The 22043-nt window shown below is 35.3% G+C and overlaps 1 protein-coding gene across 1 annotated transcript; it reads left to right on the forward strand.

Moving 5' to 3' along the window:
- Window positions 1-796: 796 nt before the first annotated feature.
- LOC112045977 (uncharacterized) lies at window positions 797-20863 on the forward strand. The gene is made up of 4 exons (XM_024082401.2): window positions 797-1127; window positions 17482-20503; window positions 20585-20646; window positions 20726-20863. Exons 1-4 carry the CDS (start codon window positions 1113-1115, stop codon window positions 20762-20764), a joined length of 3138 nt encoding a protein of 1045 aa, XP_023938169.2. The 5' UTR covers window positions 797-1112; the 3' UTR covers window positions 20765-20863.
- Window positions 20864-22043: the final 1180 nt, after the last annotated feature.

Here is a 22043-nt window from a genome sequence, read left to right on the forward strand (position 1 = left end):
TATACAAGTACATAAATTTGAATAAATTATAAACCATTTTGTTGAAACGAATTCTAATAAACAAAAAAAAAAACTTGGAACAGGTATTTTAATCTTGTTACGCTATCTGGTAATATCCGAGTGATTTAAGGGTTCATGACAATGATAATTTTATACTATAGATAGGTAACGTGCCTACAAAATCACCGCAAAAGTGATCCGACTTTAGCTACACCACTGAGCGCACACATGCACAATTTTGTCTTTAATTCCATTATATATTTATGTGTATATAGTTTTTACACTTCCTGAAGACACAACTCGACATTGTACATGATATTTAGGTGTTATTTGTTTCAGAAATGTTCGTTGTTTAATATGCATTATCAATCCATATTCGGCTTACTGCTGAGCTCAAGTATTCTCTCATAATGAGAGGGGTTAGGCCAATAGTCCACCACGCTGACCCAATGCGGATTGGCTGACTTCACAAACGCAGAGAATTAAGAAAGTTCTCAGGTATGCAGATTTCCTCACGATGTTCCTTCACCGTTTAAGACACATGATATTTATTTTTTTTAAATATTACTTACCTCATTTGTTAGGAATCGGAGGCAGAGGTCATATCCATTGGGCTATCGCGGCCTTATTAAGATTTGTAGCGACTAAATGAGATTAAGACAATTATACACATCTGTCCGCCTCAGTTTTGTTGCGCTAGTGCCCCATCTGTAGTATAAAATATCATTGGTTCATGATATAAACTTCACAGTGTGTAACCCTAAATGGGTCAGCAGGTACAAATGCCTCCCCATCGCGCGGTTCTTGCGTTCATTCGCTTTTTGCCCACCTTTCGACGCGCGCGCAACCTGCTATTGTTACAAACATTTCTCTCACGTGGGAACTTTGTCTTCGTGCTTTACCCGCTTATACCTCCGTGCACAGTTCTTACGATAACACGTTGAAGTCAATTAATTGGCTGTGAGTGAAAATTTACGTGCATTTTGGTTTGGTGTCGGAATGCGCTAGTGTAAAACTTGTGGGTGACATATTTGGATTTGTGTACAAGTTATGTGAAGATCAAACAGACTAGATCTTTTATCTTTTTTTAGAAAAGATAAACGCAAGGAGCGATGGCGATCACGCGGGTAAGCTGTTTTTTCACTAAACATTTTTCGTGAGCTTAAATTTATGTTAAAAAGCGTTTTGTTTATTGTTTGATTGCATCTTATCTTTCGAACTTTCTTAGTTTACTTTTGACTTTAATAACAATTTATCTTTTAAATCGGAATAATGACTTAATTCTGTATCTTTCACTAGTATATGTATTTTGTACCTTTTAAGTGAAACCGCAATAGCGGCTAAGGGGTTGCACGCTAGGCGGAGAAGTCCTGAGTTCGATCCTCGTCTACTGAAGTATTGACTTTTATCAAGGATTTTGACTTAGAGGAAAATGGGGCGTATAGGTCATGATTAAAAGATATGGCTAATTATTTTTATTTTGAAAAAGTATGGAATATAGGTACATGCATATAGAGAAAGTCTCAATAGCTTCAGTCTTCGACTGCTGGACTATGTTTATTATTATCGTATGTTTACCCAATCCAACAGTCTGTCCAATTATTAAGGGGAACAAGGGTAATAAAATAGTTAATAAAATATCCATGTATGAAATACATCGATTTTTTCATTGTAAGGTAGGTACCTATATCTATTTTCTGTTTTTTTTTATATAGACTGCTTTAATATATTTTTTAATTATCAGCACGATCAGTTTTATCGTATGTCCTTCCGTTTGGTGCTAGAACATGAGCTTATTGGATGGTGGCTAGCATTATATAAATTTCTCGTATTGCTAGTTTTCCAAACTCCTCCGAAACGGCAGGACTGATTTTAATTAAATTTTGTGTGAATATTAGGTAGGTCTGACAATCGGCCAACATTTATTGTTCATACCCTTATGTTAATGACGTGGAGGAGTGATCCACCCCTTAACAATTTTTTTTAATAATATTAATATATAGGTCCCGCCTACCCCTATTTATTATTAACGATAAGGCTAACATTTGCTTGGTCAGCTAGTATACTGTATTTTTGAAAAAGGTGCTTACCTACCTATCTCTATATATTTCTCGGACCAAGGCGCATTTGGAACCCTCGTAACTTTTATTTCAAGTTTTCGACTATTATTACCACCATTAGATTAATTTAAATTATGACATAATCCTGACCTTTCAAAAGTGCTTGTAAACTAAGCCTAATTGAAATAAATGACTTATTTTTATCAATTACTCTACTATGTAACTTAGGTAAGGTAATATAAATTTTATTCATTCTGTATGTATTTAGTATTGGAATCACAAACGAGCTGTGAAATAACACTCTAAAAGTTTTACGACGGCAGCTGATAGCAACTTAAGGACAAAAGCTTCTTCTGTTTTTGTGAATAAGTAGAGTGCTTCTATTATCTTAATGATAAAACTGTTTACTATGTAAAGTGCGTTATATGTGACGCCTGCGGTTGATTGAAACAGGCCATTTATAAGTAACTAGCAGACGCCGCGCGATTTCACCCGCGTGGTTCCCGTTCCCGTAGGAATACGGGGATAATATATAGTCTATACTATAGCCTTCCTCGGTAAATGGGCTATCTAACACTGAAATAATTTTTTAAAATCGGACCAGCAGTTCCTGAGATTAGCGCGTTCAAGCAAACAAACAAACTCAGATTTATAATATAAGTATAGATTTATACTAATTTTGTAAAGAGTTAAAGTTTTTGAGGTTATAGGGGTACTCTCTGGATCTACTAAACCGATTATAAAAAATCTTTTAATTTCAATACTTTTTTTTTTATTCTTTACAAGTTAGCCCTTGACTACAATCTCAACTGATGGTAATTGATGATGCAGTCTAAGATAGAAGCGGGCTAACTTGTTAGGAGGAGGATGAAAATCCACACCCCTTTTTGGTTTCTACACGACACCGTACCGGAACGCTAAATCGCTTGGCGGTACGTCTTTGTCGGTAGGGTGGTGGCACTGCTGAAGCCTCCCACCAGCCAGACCTGGACCAATTAAGAAAATCTCAATCGGCCCAACCGGGGATCGAACCCAGGACCTCCGTCTTGTAATTTTTTTTTTTTTATTCTGTACAAGTTAGCCCTTGACTACAACCTCACCTGATGGTAAGTGATGATGCAGTCTAATATGGAAGCGGGCTAACTTGTTAGGAGGAGGATGAAAATCCACACTCCTTTCGGTTTCTACACGACATCGTTCCGGAACGCTAAATCGCTTGGCGGTACGTCTTTGTCGGTAGGGTGGTGCCACGGCCGAAGCCTCCCACCAGCCAGACCTGGACCAATTAAGAAAATCTCAATCGGCCCAACCGGGGATCGAACCCAGGACCTCCGTCTTGTAAATCCACCGCGCATACCACTGCGCCACGGAGGTCGTCAATATACCTCGTGACCATTAAAGGTTAACCATTGGACCAACGTTACGGTTCAATTTAGCTAATGTGGACTCTTTTTTGACTACGCGTTTGCTACTATCATGTAGGTATATATTTATATTAGAGTTATACATGTAGTATGCTTTATTCAGTGATTTTTTTATAAGAACGAATTAACAATGCTAAATGAACGTATTGTTCTCACTGACTAAACGTAATTTGATTATGAATAAAACCAAAATATGTACTAGTCAGCATGTTTCTGGCATTAACCTTATTCAGCGAACTCCAAAGTAATTACTTCGCTGTCGTTGCGAAAGAATACAAAGTTTCAATGTTATTCATTATCATCAGGTAAAGTTTCATACAATAGATAGGTTATGGATAGGTAATAGACAATAAGCCTGCTATTGGGGTCAACCAACACAGCGCTTTCCGATGTTCATATTAAAATAATCATAAAAATTAGGGTTGATGGTACAAGGATCAAAATTTAGGGTTACCACTACCATACACCTACCCTAGCCATACTCTACCCTACCTCTACTCTACCCCTACCCCTACGGTACTCCTACTATCTACCCTACAATACAACTTTCCTACCTCTACCATACCCCTACTCTATCACAACTATACACCTACCCTACCCCTACGATACTTCTACCATACCCTTTCTACCCCTACCATACACCTAATCTACCTCTACCATACTATTAACCAATCTTTATAATACTTCTATCATACCCCTACTCTACTCCTACCATACAACTACCCTGCCGCTACTCTACACCTACTTTACAGCTACTCTACCCCTTCATATACCAACCGAAACCGAAAGGGGTGTAGACTTTCATACTCCTTCTAATAAGTTTGCCCGCTTCCATCATTGACTGCATCATCACTTACCATCAGAAAAGATTGTAGTCAAGGGCTTACTTATCTATAATATAAAAATGAATCGCTAAATGTGTTGGTAAGCGCATAACTCAACAACGCCTGGACCAATTTGGCCAATATTTTTTTAAAATGTTCGTTGAAGTTTTAGGAAGAAAAATTGGAATAATTGCCGGAAAACCCATCAAAAATAGCCCTTTTCTTTTTCCCATACAAATGTTTACTAACTAAAACATAGTCAATTTGAGCTTTATTGTTATTGTATAAAGTTCATATTAATAATAATTAAAAAACGGGGTAGGGTTAGGGTAGGGATACGGTATGGTAGAGTAGGGTAGGGGTAGGGTAGGGGTAGAGTAGGGGTAGGGTAGGGGTAGGGTAGGGGTAGAGTAGGGGTAGGGTAGGGGCAGGGTAGGGGCAGGGTAGGGGCAGGGTAGGGTAGGGGTGGTTGAAAGTATACATCGAGTTTCACGCGGACGAAGTCGCGGGCGTCCGCTAGTTTAAGAATAAAAAGAAAAAAACAAAAATGTTAATCTCTCTCAATACACGATTATTAAGGCGTATATAAATCTCAATCATAATTTTGAGCAATATTCTGAGATCAAAAGTTGTACGACATAAAGCGTAAACTTTTTTACATTGTATTTCACAACCAGACGTAATTTCTTGTTCTCGAATTTCTCTTCCAACTCCGAGTGTCAAAATATAATCACAAGATTTTGCCAAATCATCCACACGATAGAAGGCTTTCGTAACACCATAAAAATAAGCGGCAGTCTAGTCTCTCTTCAGCTTTAATAGTATTGTTGGCGGCACGTAAAAAACCATTGGTGATCGTTCTGCGATGTGGACGAGTTATGTAATACCTATAGAGGTAATAATAATACACTTGTAATATAACACCAGTTATCTATGACTTATAGTACAAATCTATCTACATACTAGATAAATCTTAATAATTATAAAAATAAAGTGTTGACATGTAATTATATAAAATGTTATGTGCGCCTAGCGTTAACATATATTTTGTGGCATATTCTATTGTTTTTTAATCTTTAATATGTGTATTGTTCGCGTGCTTTAAATAACTTAATAAAATAAATAATAGAAAAAATAAATATAAAGGATGGACTCCTAAAAAAAGAATCGTCTTCAAAATCGCAAAAATAAACTAAAAAAAGAGAAAAATAACATCGTATGTGCTACCATCTGATCACTTTGAAGGCGCTGTCAAGCAGCTTCTGAAAGAATCACGGGAAAGGTCTTTTAATCCTAAAACTAAATGATTTAATCGGAAAAAAAATTAATGCATCACAGTGTTGGCACCGCCTACAAAGTGATCAGTAGGTAGGTAGCACATATGATGTTATATTTCGCTTTTTGGTTTGTTTTTGTGATTTCGAAGTAGATTATTTTTTTTGTTAAAAATATTTTATTTTTCTGTTTTTAGTGTGTAAACGAAAACGCCACAATACGGGAAATTTGATCATTTTCATTTTAACACAAAACTACTGAACCGTCGTTTAATTGTTTTTTTTTTCCACCATTTGATTTTCATGAAAATCATGAAAATTAAATGGGACCAAACTCGAACTATACTTTTTCAAACAAAAAAAGAATTTTCAAAATTGGTTAAGAAATGACGAAGTTATGACCTCATAATTTCATTTGTTACCTAACAAACATTCAAAAAAATATACGCGTTGAATTGCCTCCTCCTTTCTTTTGAAGTCGGTAAAAAGGTACCAGCTCAGCATTTTACTGCATCAACCAAGGATAGGGCATACAACGCTGATTTTCAGCTGGCACCTCTACACAATATTTATGGATAATAACAAGCAAATAAACCTCGATTAGAAATGGACAGTACAAAGTAATGTCCGATTATATTTGAATGAGTCGCGACAGTGCGTGCGCGCATCGCACTTTCGTTTTCAAAGTAAATATCCGTAATAGATCGCACTCGCTTGATATATTCCTATCTGATATAATGTTCACATAATTTTTTAAACATTATTGCGTAATGTATGACACCCTTTTTCCGTTCTGGCTAACTACTATCTAGAACTGTCAGCTAATGCTTAGGTGGATGTAGAACGAGTGAGTTACCATAATATCCAATACGAATACGAATCCAGCCTGGCTGTCCAGCGCGGAAATGAAGCCAGTATTATTGCCACCATTCCACGTGGGCATAATTTGTATAGTTATTAGGATAAGTTAGCCTAAGTTCCTTATTGTATTCTTTCTCAATAAAAAAAAATATATTAAAAAAATATAAGAATACAATACACCAAAAAACAGGCCAATGCGAGTGGGGTTCGCGCGCTCCTGGTAACTAATTCCTTGTAAATCAATATATAATTCAGCAACAATTCATTACTATTATTTAAGCTCCCCAACTATGAAACATTACCACACATTGCTTGACAAAATGAACAGTGAACTAAATTGTCCCCATACTGTATGGGGACAATTATTAGTCATACCATACATGAATATAGATCGCGGTCACATTAGGGTGTTTCGTATCATAAAATTTGGCAAACAACTATGTAAAGAAAAACATATTTTCGAAAGCCATATTAGTAACTTCCCAAAAAACTGATCTGTTGATGCTAAGTAGGTTTGATTCCCTTGTGAGTGAGTTTTGATTCCTCCAAGTTACAACAGGCGTCACAATTATAAGTTTCTGTTCCGGTCGGAAAAAATCGTAGATCCTGAGACAAACAAACACGGACGGACGACAGAGTGATCCTACAAGGGCTTTCTTTTTCCTTTTAAGTCACGAAACCCTAAAAGTACCCAAGTAAGAATTACAAACGATAGAAATCGATAGATGTTGATGTCCGGATCGTGGTTCTGTCATTAACGAGATGACAATAGAAACGTTTGTGGACATAACCATATGTCACGACCACAAGAATAGCAGAGGTGACCGTCAAATATCTGATGGATTGAGTGCTTGAACTTTAGTGAACCAGTGACTCGTTCCGGCTTCGAACGGGTCAATATCATCATCATCAGCACATTAGCCGATACACGTCGGGCTTGAGTTAGGGCTTTTTATGGAAATCCAATAGTCCTGACACTCCCTGAGACATATTTAACGACGTCTGTGGGTGGTCGAGCAACACTGCGTTTTTCGGTGCGAGGTCGTCATTAGTCATCTTGGGACCCCGACGTCAATCTGCTTCCATTTTTTGATACGGGTAACAAATATTATTTTAAACCTTTAAATAATTAAGGCCGTAAGTAAATAAACGTCTTGCAATGAAATGAAAATCTTAACAGATAAAACTATAGCGACCTTAGTAGAGCGTTTTCCGAAGTAACCATTTGTGACCACTGCCAATGTTTACATAAAAAATGTAGATATTTAAATTAAGAAATTTTTGTTTATTTAAAAAGTGTGATGACTAAACGCAAAGAACAAAAAGCAAAAGTTGTCGTATATTGTTTGTTAGTTATACGATGTCATATCTTGAGTGTTGACGTGACCTACTCGTAGCTGGTACGTAAAGCACATCCTCTTACTTCCACTAATTGTGAAGTTATTGAGAACTTGGCGAAGATTTCGATTAATTTTAGTGCGGATCTTTATCTATAGGGGTCCGTTCATCTTTTAGAGTTACTAACCCAAGTGTTGTGTTCTTAATTTAGTCTAATATCGTCATGTCGTAATTTTTGGATCTACTATCTTAAGTTTCTTTATATCTGTCTATTCTGTGTTTTATGTTTAATATGTTTACTCAGTAAGATCAATACGTCCATTTTGAATTGTCAATGTTAATAATTTGAAAAATTACGTATTTTTTTGGACCCAGTTCGAAAACTGTGTTCTTCCGGTAATCTGCGAATCGTCATCCGACTACGTTTACAACGTTCCCCACTGTCTCTCAAGCTATAGCTGCGAGTGACTCAGTGCTCTTGAACTAATGATTGTTCCATGCAATTGTTACGTTGGGAATGTATGCTTGTAAGGCCGTGAAAGCGTATTTTCTCACCTATCGCCATGATAGAGGTGCTTATACCGAATGATCCCACGAGTGTAATTGTATTGTTGGTTCATTGAATGACTCCATCCACTTAACCTTTAGATTTCGAAGATCGCGACATAAGCTGCCTTTTGTTACACCTAATCTCTACCTACACATAACAAAATTACAGCACTAGTAAATCTAGTCATTACCACTTGGGCAGATAAAAGATATTGATCCGATAGAGCCATAGGTGAAATCAGGAGGCAAAGATTTGTCTTCGAAAAGCGAGACCTCTATCAGATATAATACGAATAATCTACTGAGTGCAAAGGATTTTTCTCACTACTTGCTAAGTAGAAGCAAGCTAAAGCTAGCTCCTCACTGAAAATAATAAAGCACTATTTCAAGGGAATGTTTACCATGAATCTTACTGTGTGCTGTCCTACTGTGATTCGTCAATCTAGCGCCTGTTATGCTGCTGTCAATGGATATTTAAAGATTACTTAGAGCTTAGATTAACTGCGTCGTTGGTCTAATGGTTGCAATGGGTCGGGCATTGAAATACTGAGCTTTTCTTTCTTATAAGTTATTTTTAGTCAAAACGAGAAAAGTCGCGTATCTAGGGCACGTGCTACGACACGAGAGATACGAGCTTCTACAGCTCATCTTGATGGGAAAGGTTGCTAGTAGAAGAGGCGTTGGTCGCAGGAAGAAGTCTTGGCTGAGAATCATCAGAGAGTGGACCGGGATCGCCTCGCGTAGGATAGAGACGAGTTCAAGAAACTGACTGCCAACCTTCGCTAGTCGGAGAGGCACCCTAAGAAGAAGAAGATTTTTAGTTTAAGTTCAATTTCAAATTCAATGCCTGAAGATGGAAAGTTGATGGTGTTACACAGTCGTTAAGCGTCGATCATGTCGTTAACATTAACATCTGATAATGGTCGCCAAGAAATTTCATATCATCACCTTAAGTCCACCAATCCACTTTTAAGCAGCGTGGTGGATCTCCCCTCAGGCATTGCAGTGCGCCGTTATAATTAGTTATCAAACAAATCAGAGCAAGCACAACATTGGAAGGATTTGCTGAATCAGACAAATGAAGTCACATTGTAAAACTTAATAATTCCTTCATTGTTATACACGAAGTTTATTTATGTAATGTTACCGCAGACAATGTGCGGAATTAAAATCAACTGAACGTTGTTGCACGCACAAATATGTATGTACATACATCCACCGGTAATTAGTGACCAATTAACATTACACCGCATTCAATAACACTTGTTAATAAGCAGGTTTGTTGTCGTTGCATGATTTATTTGTATGTAATGTAACGTCTCATCTAAGAGTGTATTTATAGAGCATTAAGTTCCGGTTATTGAGATAACTCTTATGTTTCTTCTTCTTCTTCTTTTCTGATTGTTGTTTATAAATCTAGATCGTTAGTCTTGAAGTTCTCTTCACAATGTAGTGTACTGGTAGTAGGCTATATTATGAATAAAATTGTATTGTTCTTAATTAAGAAAACAGTTTCAATTAGCAAGTTATTAGGTATGATAATAATATTTATAAGATTGAAGTCCTTGCTTATTATAAGCTACATAATATTATCATTATGCTTACATAATTGAGCTACAAAAAATCTATTACCTGTAATACTTGTACTGCTTTTACGTTTAATTCTTACACTTCTAAATATATGGTTGATTTTTCAAACATACTCGTACCTGAAACTTAAAGACGTTGATTACCAAACTTTATTACCTTTGGAATATTCCCTTGGCTTTCTTTTTTCTCATTACATAATCTGTGACAAAATACCTAACCTTTCACCCCGGGGTATGATGATGATGGTCTATTAAGATCATCCACGCACGATTCTAAATGTCTTTCCATTATGTTTTATAACTGCTCCATTTGTTTGTAGACTTCATTAGGAGACGTTAAAATAAACGATGGACTACCGCCCAGGTTGGAGTCGCTTCAAAGGAATTTGGATTAGCATTTCGTTCTTGGAATTTGATCTTGAATATTTACTAATACTCTATTCTTTATAGTTGAGTAGCATTAGGTAGAGGTACATTACATTTTGTATTTCAATGATAGTCAATGTAACAATTTACGTAACTATAATTATTTACAAACTTTCTTGGAAACAACCCCTAATTTATATTAAACCGATTGTTTATGTGTCTTTTTTATTGGAATTTGATCTTCAGTTTTTTCTTAAATAGTATGTTTTATTTACTACTTTACTCTTTATAGTTGAGTAGCATTAGGTACATTACGTTATATATTTTAAATGATAGTCAATGTAACAATTTACGTTAATACAATTTGTAAAAATTACAGACTTTCAAAAAAAACAACCCTTAAGTAATTTATATTTAACCGATTCTATTTATCTATCTAGTCTATGTGTCCTTTTTTAAAAATATAACTTGGCTGACTTAAAAAATTAACAAAACAACAACAATTTACTTCTTAAAGAGTTGAATTTTTAAAATACTCTTGAATCTTTAAATGAACTACCGGATACAGATAAATATGAGTATAAACAATAGGAAAGTACTTTATTTTTATTTCACTGAGCCATTTCCATAATATGAAAAAATAAGCACTGTCATACTTAACATAAACGTTCAATCCCTATTTTTATCTCTATAGTTCTTTACATAATCATACAAAATCAATAGACAGATTTACTTTCACATTTATAATAAGTATTATTAGAGTCATCATCATTATCATTATTATCAACAAATATTCGGCTCACTGTTGAGCTCGAATCTCCTCTCAGAATGAGAGGGGTTAGGCCAATAGTCCACCACACTGGCCCAATGCGGATTGGCAGACTTCACACACGCATAGAATTAAGAAAATTCTCTGGTATGCAGGTTTCCTCACGATGTTTTCCTTCACCGTAGTGGAGTAGTGGTATGGATTGTAGATGAAATATTAGGAGTTCGCAGTACTAATTATTTAAAATATAAACTCTTTAGATATACATAGTCCCATGTGATAATGGCATAGGCACAATAATTTTTAGCTAAGTTGGTATAATTTGTATTGCTCTAAAGGATATAAAGGTGATTGCTATGTATGAAATTGTAGCAACTAAGTATTTACGAATGCTTAAATATCAGCTCATCATCAATCATCAGCTAGGTCATCAAACCGCTAATAATCATTATTGCTATGCTATAACTTTCACTATCGATTTTACTCGTATCATCGCTACGACTACATTGTTTAAAGTAAGTCAGCTCAGCAGGTTAATTCACTAACTTTGACGTATGTCAGTTGGCATGAACGAAATTGAGATTCTATGTAACAAAAGGCATCCGGTGCCTATTGACAACCCTTCGTGGATATCATAAAGTAAGTAGATGACATTTATCAGATGATATTTTGATGTTTATTTTAATAGGTTGCTAAAGTTTTTTGGGTATTTTGAAATAGTCTCAAAAATTCAAAATGGTTTTTCATAGATTTTATCAAAATAATTTAAAATTTAATTTGTGGCTTAGGATCAAACTTCTCCAATTTTACCAAAACGTTCTTAAGTGACTATACTCGTAAATAGGTATAAATACATAATAACAAAAATACAATTGGTTTTTAAGATTGAACTTTGTATAAAAGATATAATTTTTAAGATAAATATAATGGTTTTGATATTTTTTCTACGCTACGAAACCAGTAAAATCTTTCAAGACGTATAAAAAGTTCAACATATGCAAACCTAGTCATCATCCCTATTAGGGATAAGTAATTTATATATCAAGTAAATAAGATTTTATGGTTTTTGTAGAAGTTTGAATAATGAAACCAACCAAAATTTAATCCTCTAAAATCTGAGAAGATAGCAATTAATAGGAACTAGTTACTTCTATACTATTCTGTACTAAGTAATATACAATACTATGTAGGGTCTTACTCGGTTTTGGTACTCGTACAATTCTTCTTTTTATAATGGTGTAGGTTAATTTACAATCTTCTAAAATTTAGAATAGAACAAGACGGCGTTACAGAACTTCCTCGGAAGTGAATCATTACTATAAAATTAAAAATACCTAAAAAAAATTATACAATAATTACTAAGGTATAAACCTTATTCCGTATTACATTATGGATGATGAGATCTGAAATTCTTCGTTGACTATATAAGCTCTCTATGTAAAACTGAAGGCATAAGAAGGCTCAAAAGTCACACAGCAGGCGATGTAACGAGCTGTGCTAGGAGTATCTCTGCGATCGAATCAGTAATGAGGAGATCCGCAGAAAAACCAAAGTCACCGACATAGCTCAACGAGTTGTAAAGCTGAAGTAGGAATAGGCACATCGAAGAGCCGATGGACGTTGGGGACCCCGCAAGGTGGTCTGACGACATCAAGCGAGTCGCAGGGATTCGCTGGATGCAGGCGCCTCAGTATCGTGATGTTTGGATGTCCCTACAAAAGGCCTACGTCCTGCAGTGGACGTCCATCAGCTGGTATGATGATGATGTAAAACTGACTTAGATATAACTATAATGTACCTTCCTACTTGTGAGAAAAATGGCTATTCTACAACACAGTATTATATAGTACTAAGAATGGTAATAAAAAATTATGAAAAGGTTATATTATTAGTGTCGTTAACGTGTTTATGCTTACTAATAAAGCTCCATAAACTTACTAAATGAGAAGTCTTTGGACAAGGGTCATTTGAATAGTGAAAGTAAGTTGTTGGTAAAGCTGTATTCACCAACATTGCGTCTTCATTCATATTTGGTTTTTACTTATATTTCCTGCTATTTGGAAATGTTACTTAACTTAAATATTATTAATCATTTAATTCTACACTAACATAGAAAAGTATTTAGAAAATAACTTTAAAATTCAAACCTTTCAATTTCTTTATTTATATTATATTCAAAAGTACATTTAAATACTACTCGAATTTAAATAATAAAAAGGTCTATCAATGATTCAAAATCTTTTTTTACATGATTTAAAATAACTCACACTAAAGTTTTATTTCTGATACTTACTTAAATTATTTCTAAATTCTTTCGTGTACATAATTCGATGATGCACGAGACTTTTCCTTTTAGGGACTATAAGTAGGTACTCCTTATCCATTTGGATTTTCAAGGCATCGTATTCTAATGGTGTTATGAACCTTTACTTTCGTAAGGCCATTACCCATAGATACGATATGATATCCGAGTATCAGCACTGTCGATAGGTATTATCTTTATCAAGGACCTCCTTTTGTGTACTTATGTACGTTGTACCTGTCTAAAGAGTGGTTGAAATCGTTTCATGTTATAGATCTATTCATATTATTCTCAAGACATGCAATTTATAGAAATATTTTATTATTATTTACAAGTTAGTCCTTGGAAACAATCTCACCTGAGGGTAAGTGAAGATGTAATCTAAGATGGAAGCGGGCTAACTTGTTAGGAGGATGAAAATCCAAACCCCTTTCAATTTCTACAGGGCACCTTACCGGAACGCTAAATCGCTTGGCGGTACGTCTTTGTCGGTAGGGTTGTAACTAGCCACGGCCGAAGCCTCCCACCAGCCAGACTTGGACCAATTAAGAAAACCTCAATCAGTCCAGCCGAGAATCGAACCCAAGACCAAATCCACCGAGCATACCACTGCGCCACGGAGGCCGTCAAAATTCTACCTACAAAATGCATATTGAAATTAAGCCTAACCATCTGCCCCTGCAGCCAAGTGCACGTTGATTCTCTTTCTACGATCGCTAACGCTTCGAAATATATGGGAATCACATTTGCTATCGACAGGTCACGTGATCAAGATCTGTCATTCCCATACATTTTTCTACTTTTCGAAGCGTTTGCGATCGTAGAAAGAGAATTGTCGTGCCACTAGACTACAGGGGCTGACCGGTTAAATCCCTGTAGCACCGAAAGTAATGATCGCAGATAACCTGTTTCTTTTACAAAATTGCTCTACTATTAGCATATTTATAATTTTTATACATTTTAAAAAACTGTCATTATCCCTAATCAAGTAATTAACATTAGCTTTTGTCTAAAATTTCTCTAGAAGCTACTAGTAGAGCTTAACGTAGACATATTTTCTTTTGAAGACATCTTTTTATTTGTTTATTGTTGTATGTTTTTTTATTTATTTATTTATTTTTTAATAAAGAATATTTGCCATATTTTTATAATATGACCAATATTCCCGTTCCCCTCCAACTAGTCGGGAAAGGCAGTGCTAGGAGTGGGTACGACAATAGAACAACGGGGCGGGGATCGAACCACCACCCCTCGGTGAATGGGGATGATGACTAGGTTTGAATATATTGATTTGTATGATACATTCGGGTAAATAAGGTCAATGTTAACTAATTTATACATAAAAAGCAAAGATTGTCTGGATATTTGCAAAATAAATTAGATTATAAAATTTCAAAATCTATTAAAAATCTTTTATCGTAATTAGATGAAAATTCATGCAGTTTTAGCTTCCTTACATTAAATGTGACATTTTTTAATATTTGAACTATAAACACAAACGCACAAATAAAAAAGATATGATTAATTTTGTTTGAACGCACATACAAATCTAACAATCAATACATTACCTACGACGTCATTAGTTTGCGCCATCTTGTATGGGGCGTTTTTCAGGGAACCGCGGCAGCGCCGCAAATCTGACCCTTTAAATCCCTGTAGCTCCGAAAGTAATGATCGCAGATACCCTGTTCCTTTTACAAACTTGCTTTACTATTAACATACTCATAATTTATATACAATTTAAAAAACTATCATCATCCCTATTATATATCTGAAATCAAACCTGTTATGTCACCAAAGCGCACACAAAATCCTCGGCTACCAACCCGTGCGTTGCATATGTAAGACAGTTTTATTCCGTCACGTATCTACAGCAATATGTTCTTTCAATAATGCCTTAAATGTTTTATATGTAAGAGTTTCGTAATTTGTTCCCAATACGAGCACTGAATATTGTTGATTATGTGGCAATGTTCTGGAGACTTACGATTTTGGTAGACATCACGCATATCAAGTAACTTTAGTTTCAGAAGCATCAAGGCATCATCACTATATCGTCATCATCACATCAGCCGATGGACGTTCACTGCAGAATATGGGCCTTTTGTAGGGACGTCCAATCGCGATCCTGAGCCGTCAGCATCCAGCGAATCCCTGGGACTCGCTTGACTCGCTGCGTCAGTTCACCTGGTGGGGGTCGACCAACACTACGCTAACTAGTGCGGAGTCGCCAGTCCAGTACCTTGGGACCCTAACGTCCATCGGCTCTTTGAACTATGTGCCCCGCCCATTGCCACTTCAGCTTCGTGACTCGTTGAGCTATGTCAGTGACTTTGGACCTCCTCATTTCTGAGAGATTTCCTCATTCAATCACGCAGATATACTCAGAGCATAGCTCGTTCCATCAACAGTATAAAATTTGGTTTAAATCTCAACAGGGAAAAGAAAATAAACCGGCCAAGTGCATGTCAGATTTTACAAATCTATATAATTACTTCAGTGTTCTCGTGGCGTTCGATCCATCCACATCTCTTGTAGGGTATGTATTTTAAATGGATTACTTGCGATACGGGGAGAATAACTTGAGCTGAATGTCCAAAAGGATCCTTTTAAACCTGCACCCCTAGTCACTAGCCTCTGAGATTGCTCAAGGTTGTTCTCTGCCATTCTAGGGTTTATTTCGTTTTTTTTTTTAATTTTTTCTATCTTCTACTTAAACTACAACCATCGGTCACAAGTCCGGGGATCCGCTCGGAGTTTTTCTGTTTGAAGAGTTAGAATGCAATTATCACTGAAACAATTTCTGGAAAATTTAATTTCTACAAAAATTGATGAAAGTGGTTACGAGTAACTACAGCAGCACAATAGCGATTAGCTATAGATAACTGTCATCAATAAAATAGTTAATGGCTAATGTTAATATCGCTTAAAAGTTAATAATTAACTAGAAAATGTGGAGAAATGAACAACGCATATCCATGCTATTGTATCTGCTTCTCACGAGCTAGTATTCTTTAGACTTTTCTCTTTTGAGTTTTCACTGCGCAGCACCTATTGGAAAGATTAGGAGATTTTGTGTTTCTTGTATATTTAGACTAATATTATAAAGCAGAAGAGTATGTTTGTTTAACACGGTTATCTACGAATCGGTTTGTAAAAAATACTTTTGTATAAAATAGCCAGGCTCTTGAGAAAGGCTTGTGTTTGAGAGGGAGAGCAGGGAGAAATATGTGAACAAACTTTATATGAAAGTACGTCTTTTAAAATTAGAAGCGTAAGGACTTTCCAAGTTGCCGATGACGCGAGTGTTTGCTTAGTACCTACTATAACTTAAATGAAACAGTCTACTTATTTAGGTTCCCCATTAATTTCACAAGGGTTGAAAGGATCTAGATTAAAGGTATTCGAAGTATTATATATGGCTATTAGCTTCGTTATAACCCTTCGCTAGAAACCTTTAAAGTTTCTCTAAAAACTCTTGACTGATTTCTCATTTCACAAATCGATCTAATATCTACTTACTTCAGTGCCGAGGAAAACGTATAAAAAACGCTTTATACTTGTCAACCTTTTAGAGCCATCACATTCAAATATCCATAATTGGCTACCGTAGTTACATAAGATAGTATGCCATTAATTTCAAGCTCGTTGTCAAAGAATAATTGGGTAAAATAACACGTAACCTACTTTTTAACTCGGGACTCCCACGGGAACTAGATCTAGTCTTGAGAGTGAAAGTAAGTGTTCTTTATTATGTATTTTTGTATGTTAATTTATTTGGTTGTGAGTAATTCAAATATTAATTTTCTCGAATTTTTGGGGATAGATTAAGCTACCGGAGGTTTCGTTTATTGGAGAAAAGAATAAGAGTAGCCCCAAAAAAGTATTTCATACGGCGGAAGTCTCAGGTACATTTGCCATGCCGGCATTTAATTGGTTTTAATTCAAATGAATTTTTTCATAATACATACATAATATATTCTGTAATGCACAGACTACACAGTGCTTCTCTTTTCTATAGTAGAGGGGGATTAGAACCTAAGACCACCCGGCTCTAATGGGGATTGAGTTGTGGGCTTACTAATTTATAAACATTATCTTTAATATTCCTTTTCTTTGTTGCAGGTAATTCCGCTTCTAATAGCGGTGATTGCGAAATGCAGATCTGAAGCAACAAATGGATATAACAACTATAACAGCAATGATGCTTCCCATTTTGGACAGTTATTAAAACCTCCACCGCCACCTATACTGCCAATATTGCCTGTGCCATTTAACGGCGGAGTCGGAAAATTGCAGAATCAGAATGACTTCGGATATCAATACCAGACTCCACCACCTTTACCGTCTACGACACCTCCAATTGTACCACTCAACGATTTCAAGTTCCCCGCACCATTTTATAGACAGTACAGTTTCAATTTCGTACCGCCGCCCCAACCATTTGCAACAACACCATCGCCGTCTATGTTTCAGAAAATCTCTGGATGGCTCTTTCCTTCTCAACAACAGACATCTGATGTAGATACTAACGTGAATAACCACAATGTACCGTTGCAGGGCAAATGTAATCCTTGCAACTTGGTACCATGGATACCAGTAATCCGATATGATTTAGCTCCTAATAAAATCCGACAAAATAATCAGCCTACGTATGGCCCGCCAAGCCCAACAGTCAATACTATTCTAAATTCAGCTCATAATTTGCCACAAGCATTTACTCCATCGCAAAACAATTACAAAACTCCAATCAAACTTTCGACGGGTACACCTCATGCTAGTTACGGTCCACCAGCCCCTTCCAAGTTTTCTAGTAGTTCATACAGTCCTCCAAGTTCAACTTATGGACCACCCAGCCCCACGCATTCAGTAACAACGCCCTACCAAGCACCCCTCAATTCTCCATATTCTGTTAGCAGTAGTTCTTTTTATGACTTACCTCATACATCACTTGGACCATCATCATCTTACGGAATCCCTAGCTCATCATATAGAATACCTGACTCAACATATAAAACACCGATATCATCTTATGGTACTCCATCTTTTCAATACGAAAATCATTTTTCAACAACTACTCTTTCTCCGAATACATTAGGATATAAGCCTGATGTTTTGAATAACTATTTACCACCTCAAAATGATGTTGAGCTGTTAAACCAAATTGAACCGTCTTCGGAATTGCAATTACCAAAGGTTACACATCCTACAGGTTTCAGAAACTCTTATGGAGAACCAATTCTGAATACATATGCTTTGGATATTCCATTTTCTGTATCGGCGGCGGGTGCGGCCTCGTCTAAAATAAAGACTGAAATTCTACCCGATCATCGAGTCAATCCACATGGCTCTAATATGACTATAGAGCTAGCAAACCCGGCACCATTCAGTCTAAACAGAGGTAGAAATATTCATACATTACAACCGGTCGCATTACCTAACCTTAGTGTGTCACCACTGCCTCCAATATTTAACGCTAAACCTTTCCGAGTTATACCTTCAACTTACGCTTTCAATTACGGGCAAGGAATACATATACAACACAATGGATCTAATAATTTTAATATAGCAAAAAGTGTTCCACTGGCAGAGTTTACACATTCTATAGAGTATCCTACTACTATAATTCAGTCTCCTGTTATTGATATAGACGAGTTAAAATCATTTAACCATACAAAAGGTTACAGAAATATACAAAATAGTTATGTGATAGATGAAATGCGGGATATATCTCCTCAAGCATCAGAAGATCACGTTTCTGCAACTAAGTCTAACCAAGATGTGAGCTTTGAAAGTATAGGAAATGAATTTACAAATGATTTATACGACAGCAATGTTCCTATGGATTTAAAACAACCTAATGTGCCATTTAACCATAAAGTTAGTTTTGCCGATTTACGAGGAGTTAAGGACGAAGATGTTGATAAATACCGTACCGAAAGTAATTTACAGCATATTGATTCACCACTTCTTTATCTTAAACCAAGTGCACCGCATAAAAATTATAATAATTTCTTTTTTATGGTATCTACGCCAGGCAAACAACACGAATATGAAATTTATGACGAAATACCAACGACGACAGAATCCTCTTCAGCCACATTAACGAGTGATTGGGATGAGAGTAGAAACTACTTTACTGAACATTTATCTCCTCCAACAGCTGAAGAAAAAGACACAAATCGTCCGAAAATTGTTCAAATAATAGTTCCTTATACGACAGCACAAAGAAGTGACCGCAATACAAATAATTTTGCTGTTCAGCAGCAAGATTTAATTACTGAGAACCAATATCAAGCTCGTAAAATTCAATCTAATACGGAAAATAATTTTGTTACTATTGCAACTGAAGGTTACAGTACTTTGAGTACAACAACTGAAGAACCTGCATTAAGTTACACTGAAAATTTAGGGCGGCAAAAGCCACCTTCTGATTTTTATGACGTTAAAGAACCACCATTTGACATAATAAAATTGCAGCACACTATAGATGATTGGACTGAACAAGAGTTTTCTAAGGATTACAGTGAACCCCAAAAGAGTCGTTCTAATGGAAAATATGCCAAACAAATTCCTGATGAATTTTTCACGACAATCAATCCATTTACAAATAACTATCCAACTGAAACGAACAATTATAATTTTGATTTATATGACCATGAAGGCGCTAGTAGTATGCATCATGTAGTGACTGACAATGGTACAAATATTAATCTCATAAAACGAAAAGAATATAATTCCATCGAAAGGTTAAAAAATAAGTACAATACTGGCAAAAATGCAGAAGCAGAGGAGACGAAAAAGTTACACATTTATACAGCTGCTTCAACATTTAGAAGCACATCAACTACAACTCCTGCTCCGTGGGGCCAAATACAAACATCAATATCACCATTAACAAATGAAAAAGTGTATGTGGTGACTTCAAAGCCATGGCGGGATAATAATGCAAGTAGTGAATATGACTACGACATAAATAAAGACGAGTCTAAAGATGCGGATTCAAAAAGCGAAGATGAATTAGATGACTTGCCATTTAAATCTCCAAGATTTACCAACAGACCTTCGTATGGCTTTACAGCTGATGCGTTAGAAACCTTAAAACTAGATTCTCCTTATGGATTTTCACGAGGATGGTACCGAAGAAGTAAGCATACAATAAAATTGTTAATTATACTATTTACATTTGCAAAGTTTAGTTTGATAAAATGTATTTTTTATCTTTCAGTAAATAATTTGGAGTACCCTACATCACTTGACAATGGACAGTTTGATGAAGATTTAGAAAAGGTAACTTACTAATAAAGTTAAAACGTCGATTACAGTTTTTGTGTAGTATAAGTGACTTTACCTGATTATTTTGTTTCAGGATTCGAGTAGCTCAAGAACTACGGAGGAAAATGAGTGAAATAAAATATTATGAAAATTTCTGGTACTCTATGATAGACTTAGAGTCGGGAACAGTGCTTTATTCTGGTATACCGTATGAACTTTCTGTAAAAGAGTGAGTGTTTATACTTCGTACGGATATAAAAGACTAGCAGTGTGATGTTCAACATTATTTTCTATATTTAAATATTTGACGATATCTGATTATACTCTAATATATTTGATAGATCGGAGTTAAAAGTGTTGTGCATCGATAAATATAAAAAAACAAACACTAAACAGACTGATACTGAAACATATTGCTTAAATTTAATAGTGCAATTAAGTATTTTAAAAGACATTGTTTTAAGAACAAATTATGAAAAATATTAAAGTTTTCTTTTTAATTTGATCCAATGACGCATTTGTTAGTTGTTTTTGTAATTTTAGAAGAAAACGTTTGCCTTACCCTCACAATGTTTCAAATACTTAAAATGCGTATATTTTCTTCATATAAGCTGGTGTTAATATAAGTAATCAACTTAAAGATATACATATAAGTCTCAATTTATATATTAGAAATTCAAGTTTTGATTATATCGTTATTTATCATCAAAACGTGATTTTCAGATAGGTAGGATACATTTAATAAGACTATTAATTGCTATTCCAAATATGTGAGGTACGTGTTTATGTAGCTGTGTGAGAAAAATTACATAGTATGTCAACATTGAATTAGATGTAAATTTATAAAATCATATTGCATAAGTTTTTTCAGTCAGAATTCAGGTAACTTCGTAGACAAGAAAAAAATGTTTTTGAAAATTTCGATTGTTAGGAAAGTTTGTGATGTGTTTTTTGTAGTAGTTGCTTAATTAACTTATCAAGATTTTGATTTTGTGCTTGTTTCGTACTGCTCAGTACGACTTTTTGAAATAATATATTAAAAACAACATAAGAAAAGCAAATACGAGAAATGTTCATTATCTTTCAGTTTCAATAAACAATTTACTTAGTGATAGGAAAATGTTTAGAATTGTATATGTCCTTACAATAGAGTTGCCTTTTATGACTTATTTTAGCTTAAGATTTGTGTATTACTGAATTAGCTAGCACCATTTACTTCGACTGCTATACAATCTTAAATAGATCAATCAGTGGTTGTTTATTATGTTCGAATTTATCAATGAAAGATTTTTTCTTAACTACGATTTCTAATATATCTATCGCTCTCTTAATTTACAAAAAAAAAACAATTCTTTGATTATTTGGTTTATGTGACATTTATTATTATTCTTATGAAACAATATCGAAAGAGA

Source organism: Bicyclus anynana, chromosome 6 (assembly GCF_947172395.1).
Source record: "Bicyclus anynana chromosome 6, ilBicAnyn1.1, whole genome shotgun sequence".
Lineage (NCBI taxonomy): Eukaryota > Metazoa > Arthropoda > Insecta > Lepidoptera > Nymphalidae > Bicyclus > Bicyclus anynana.

What these genes read in the sequence shown, in the direction of transcription:
- LOC112045977 (XM_024082401.2), top strand. An exon ending in ACGAGGATGGTACCGAAGAA is followed by an intron (nt 20,504 to 20,584) that starts GTAAGCATACAA and finishes TTTATCTTTCAG; the next exon opens with TAAATAATTTGGAGTACCCT. An exon ending in TTGATGAAGATTTAGAAAAG is followed by an intron (nt 20,647 to 20,725) that starts GTAACTTACTAA and finishes ATTTTGTTTCAG; the next exon opens with GATTCGAGTAGCTCAAGAAC.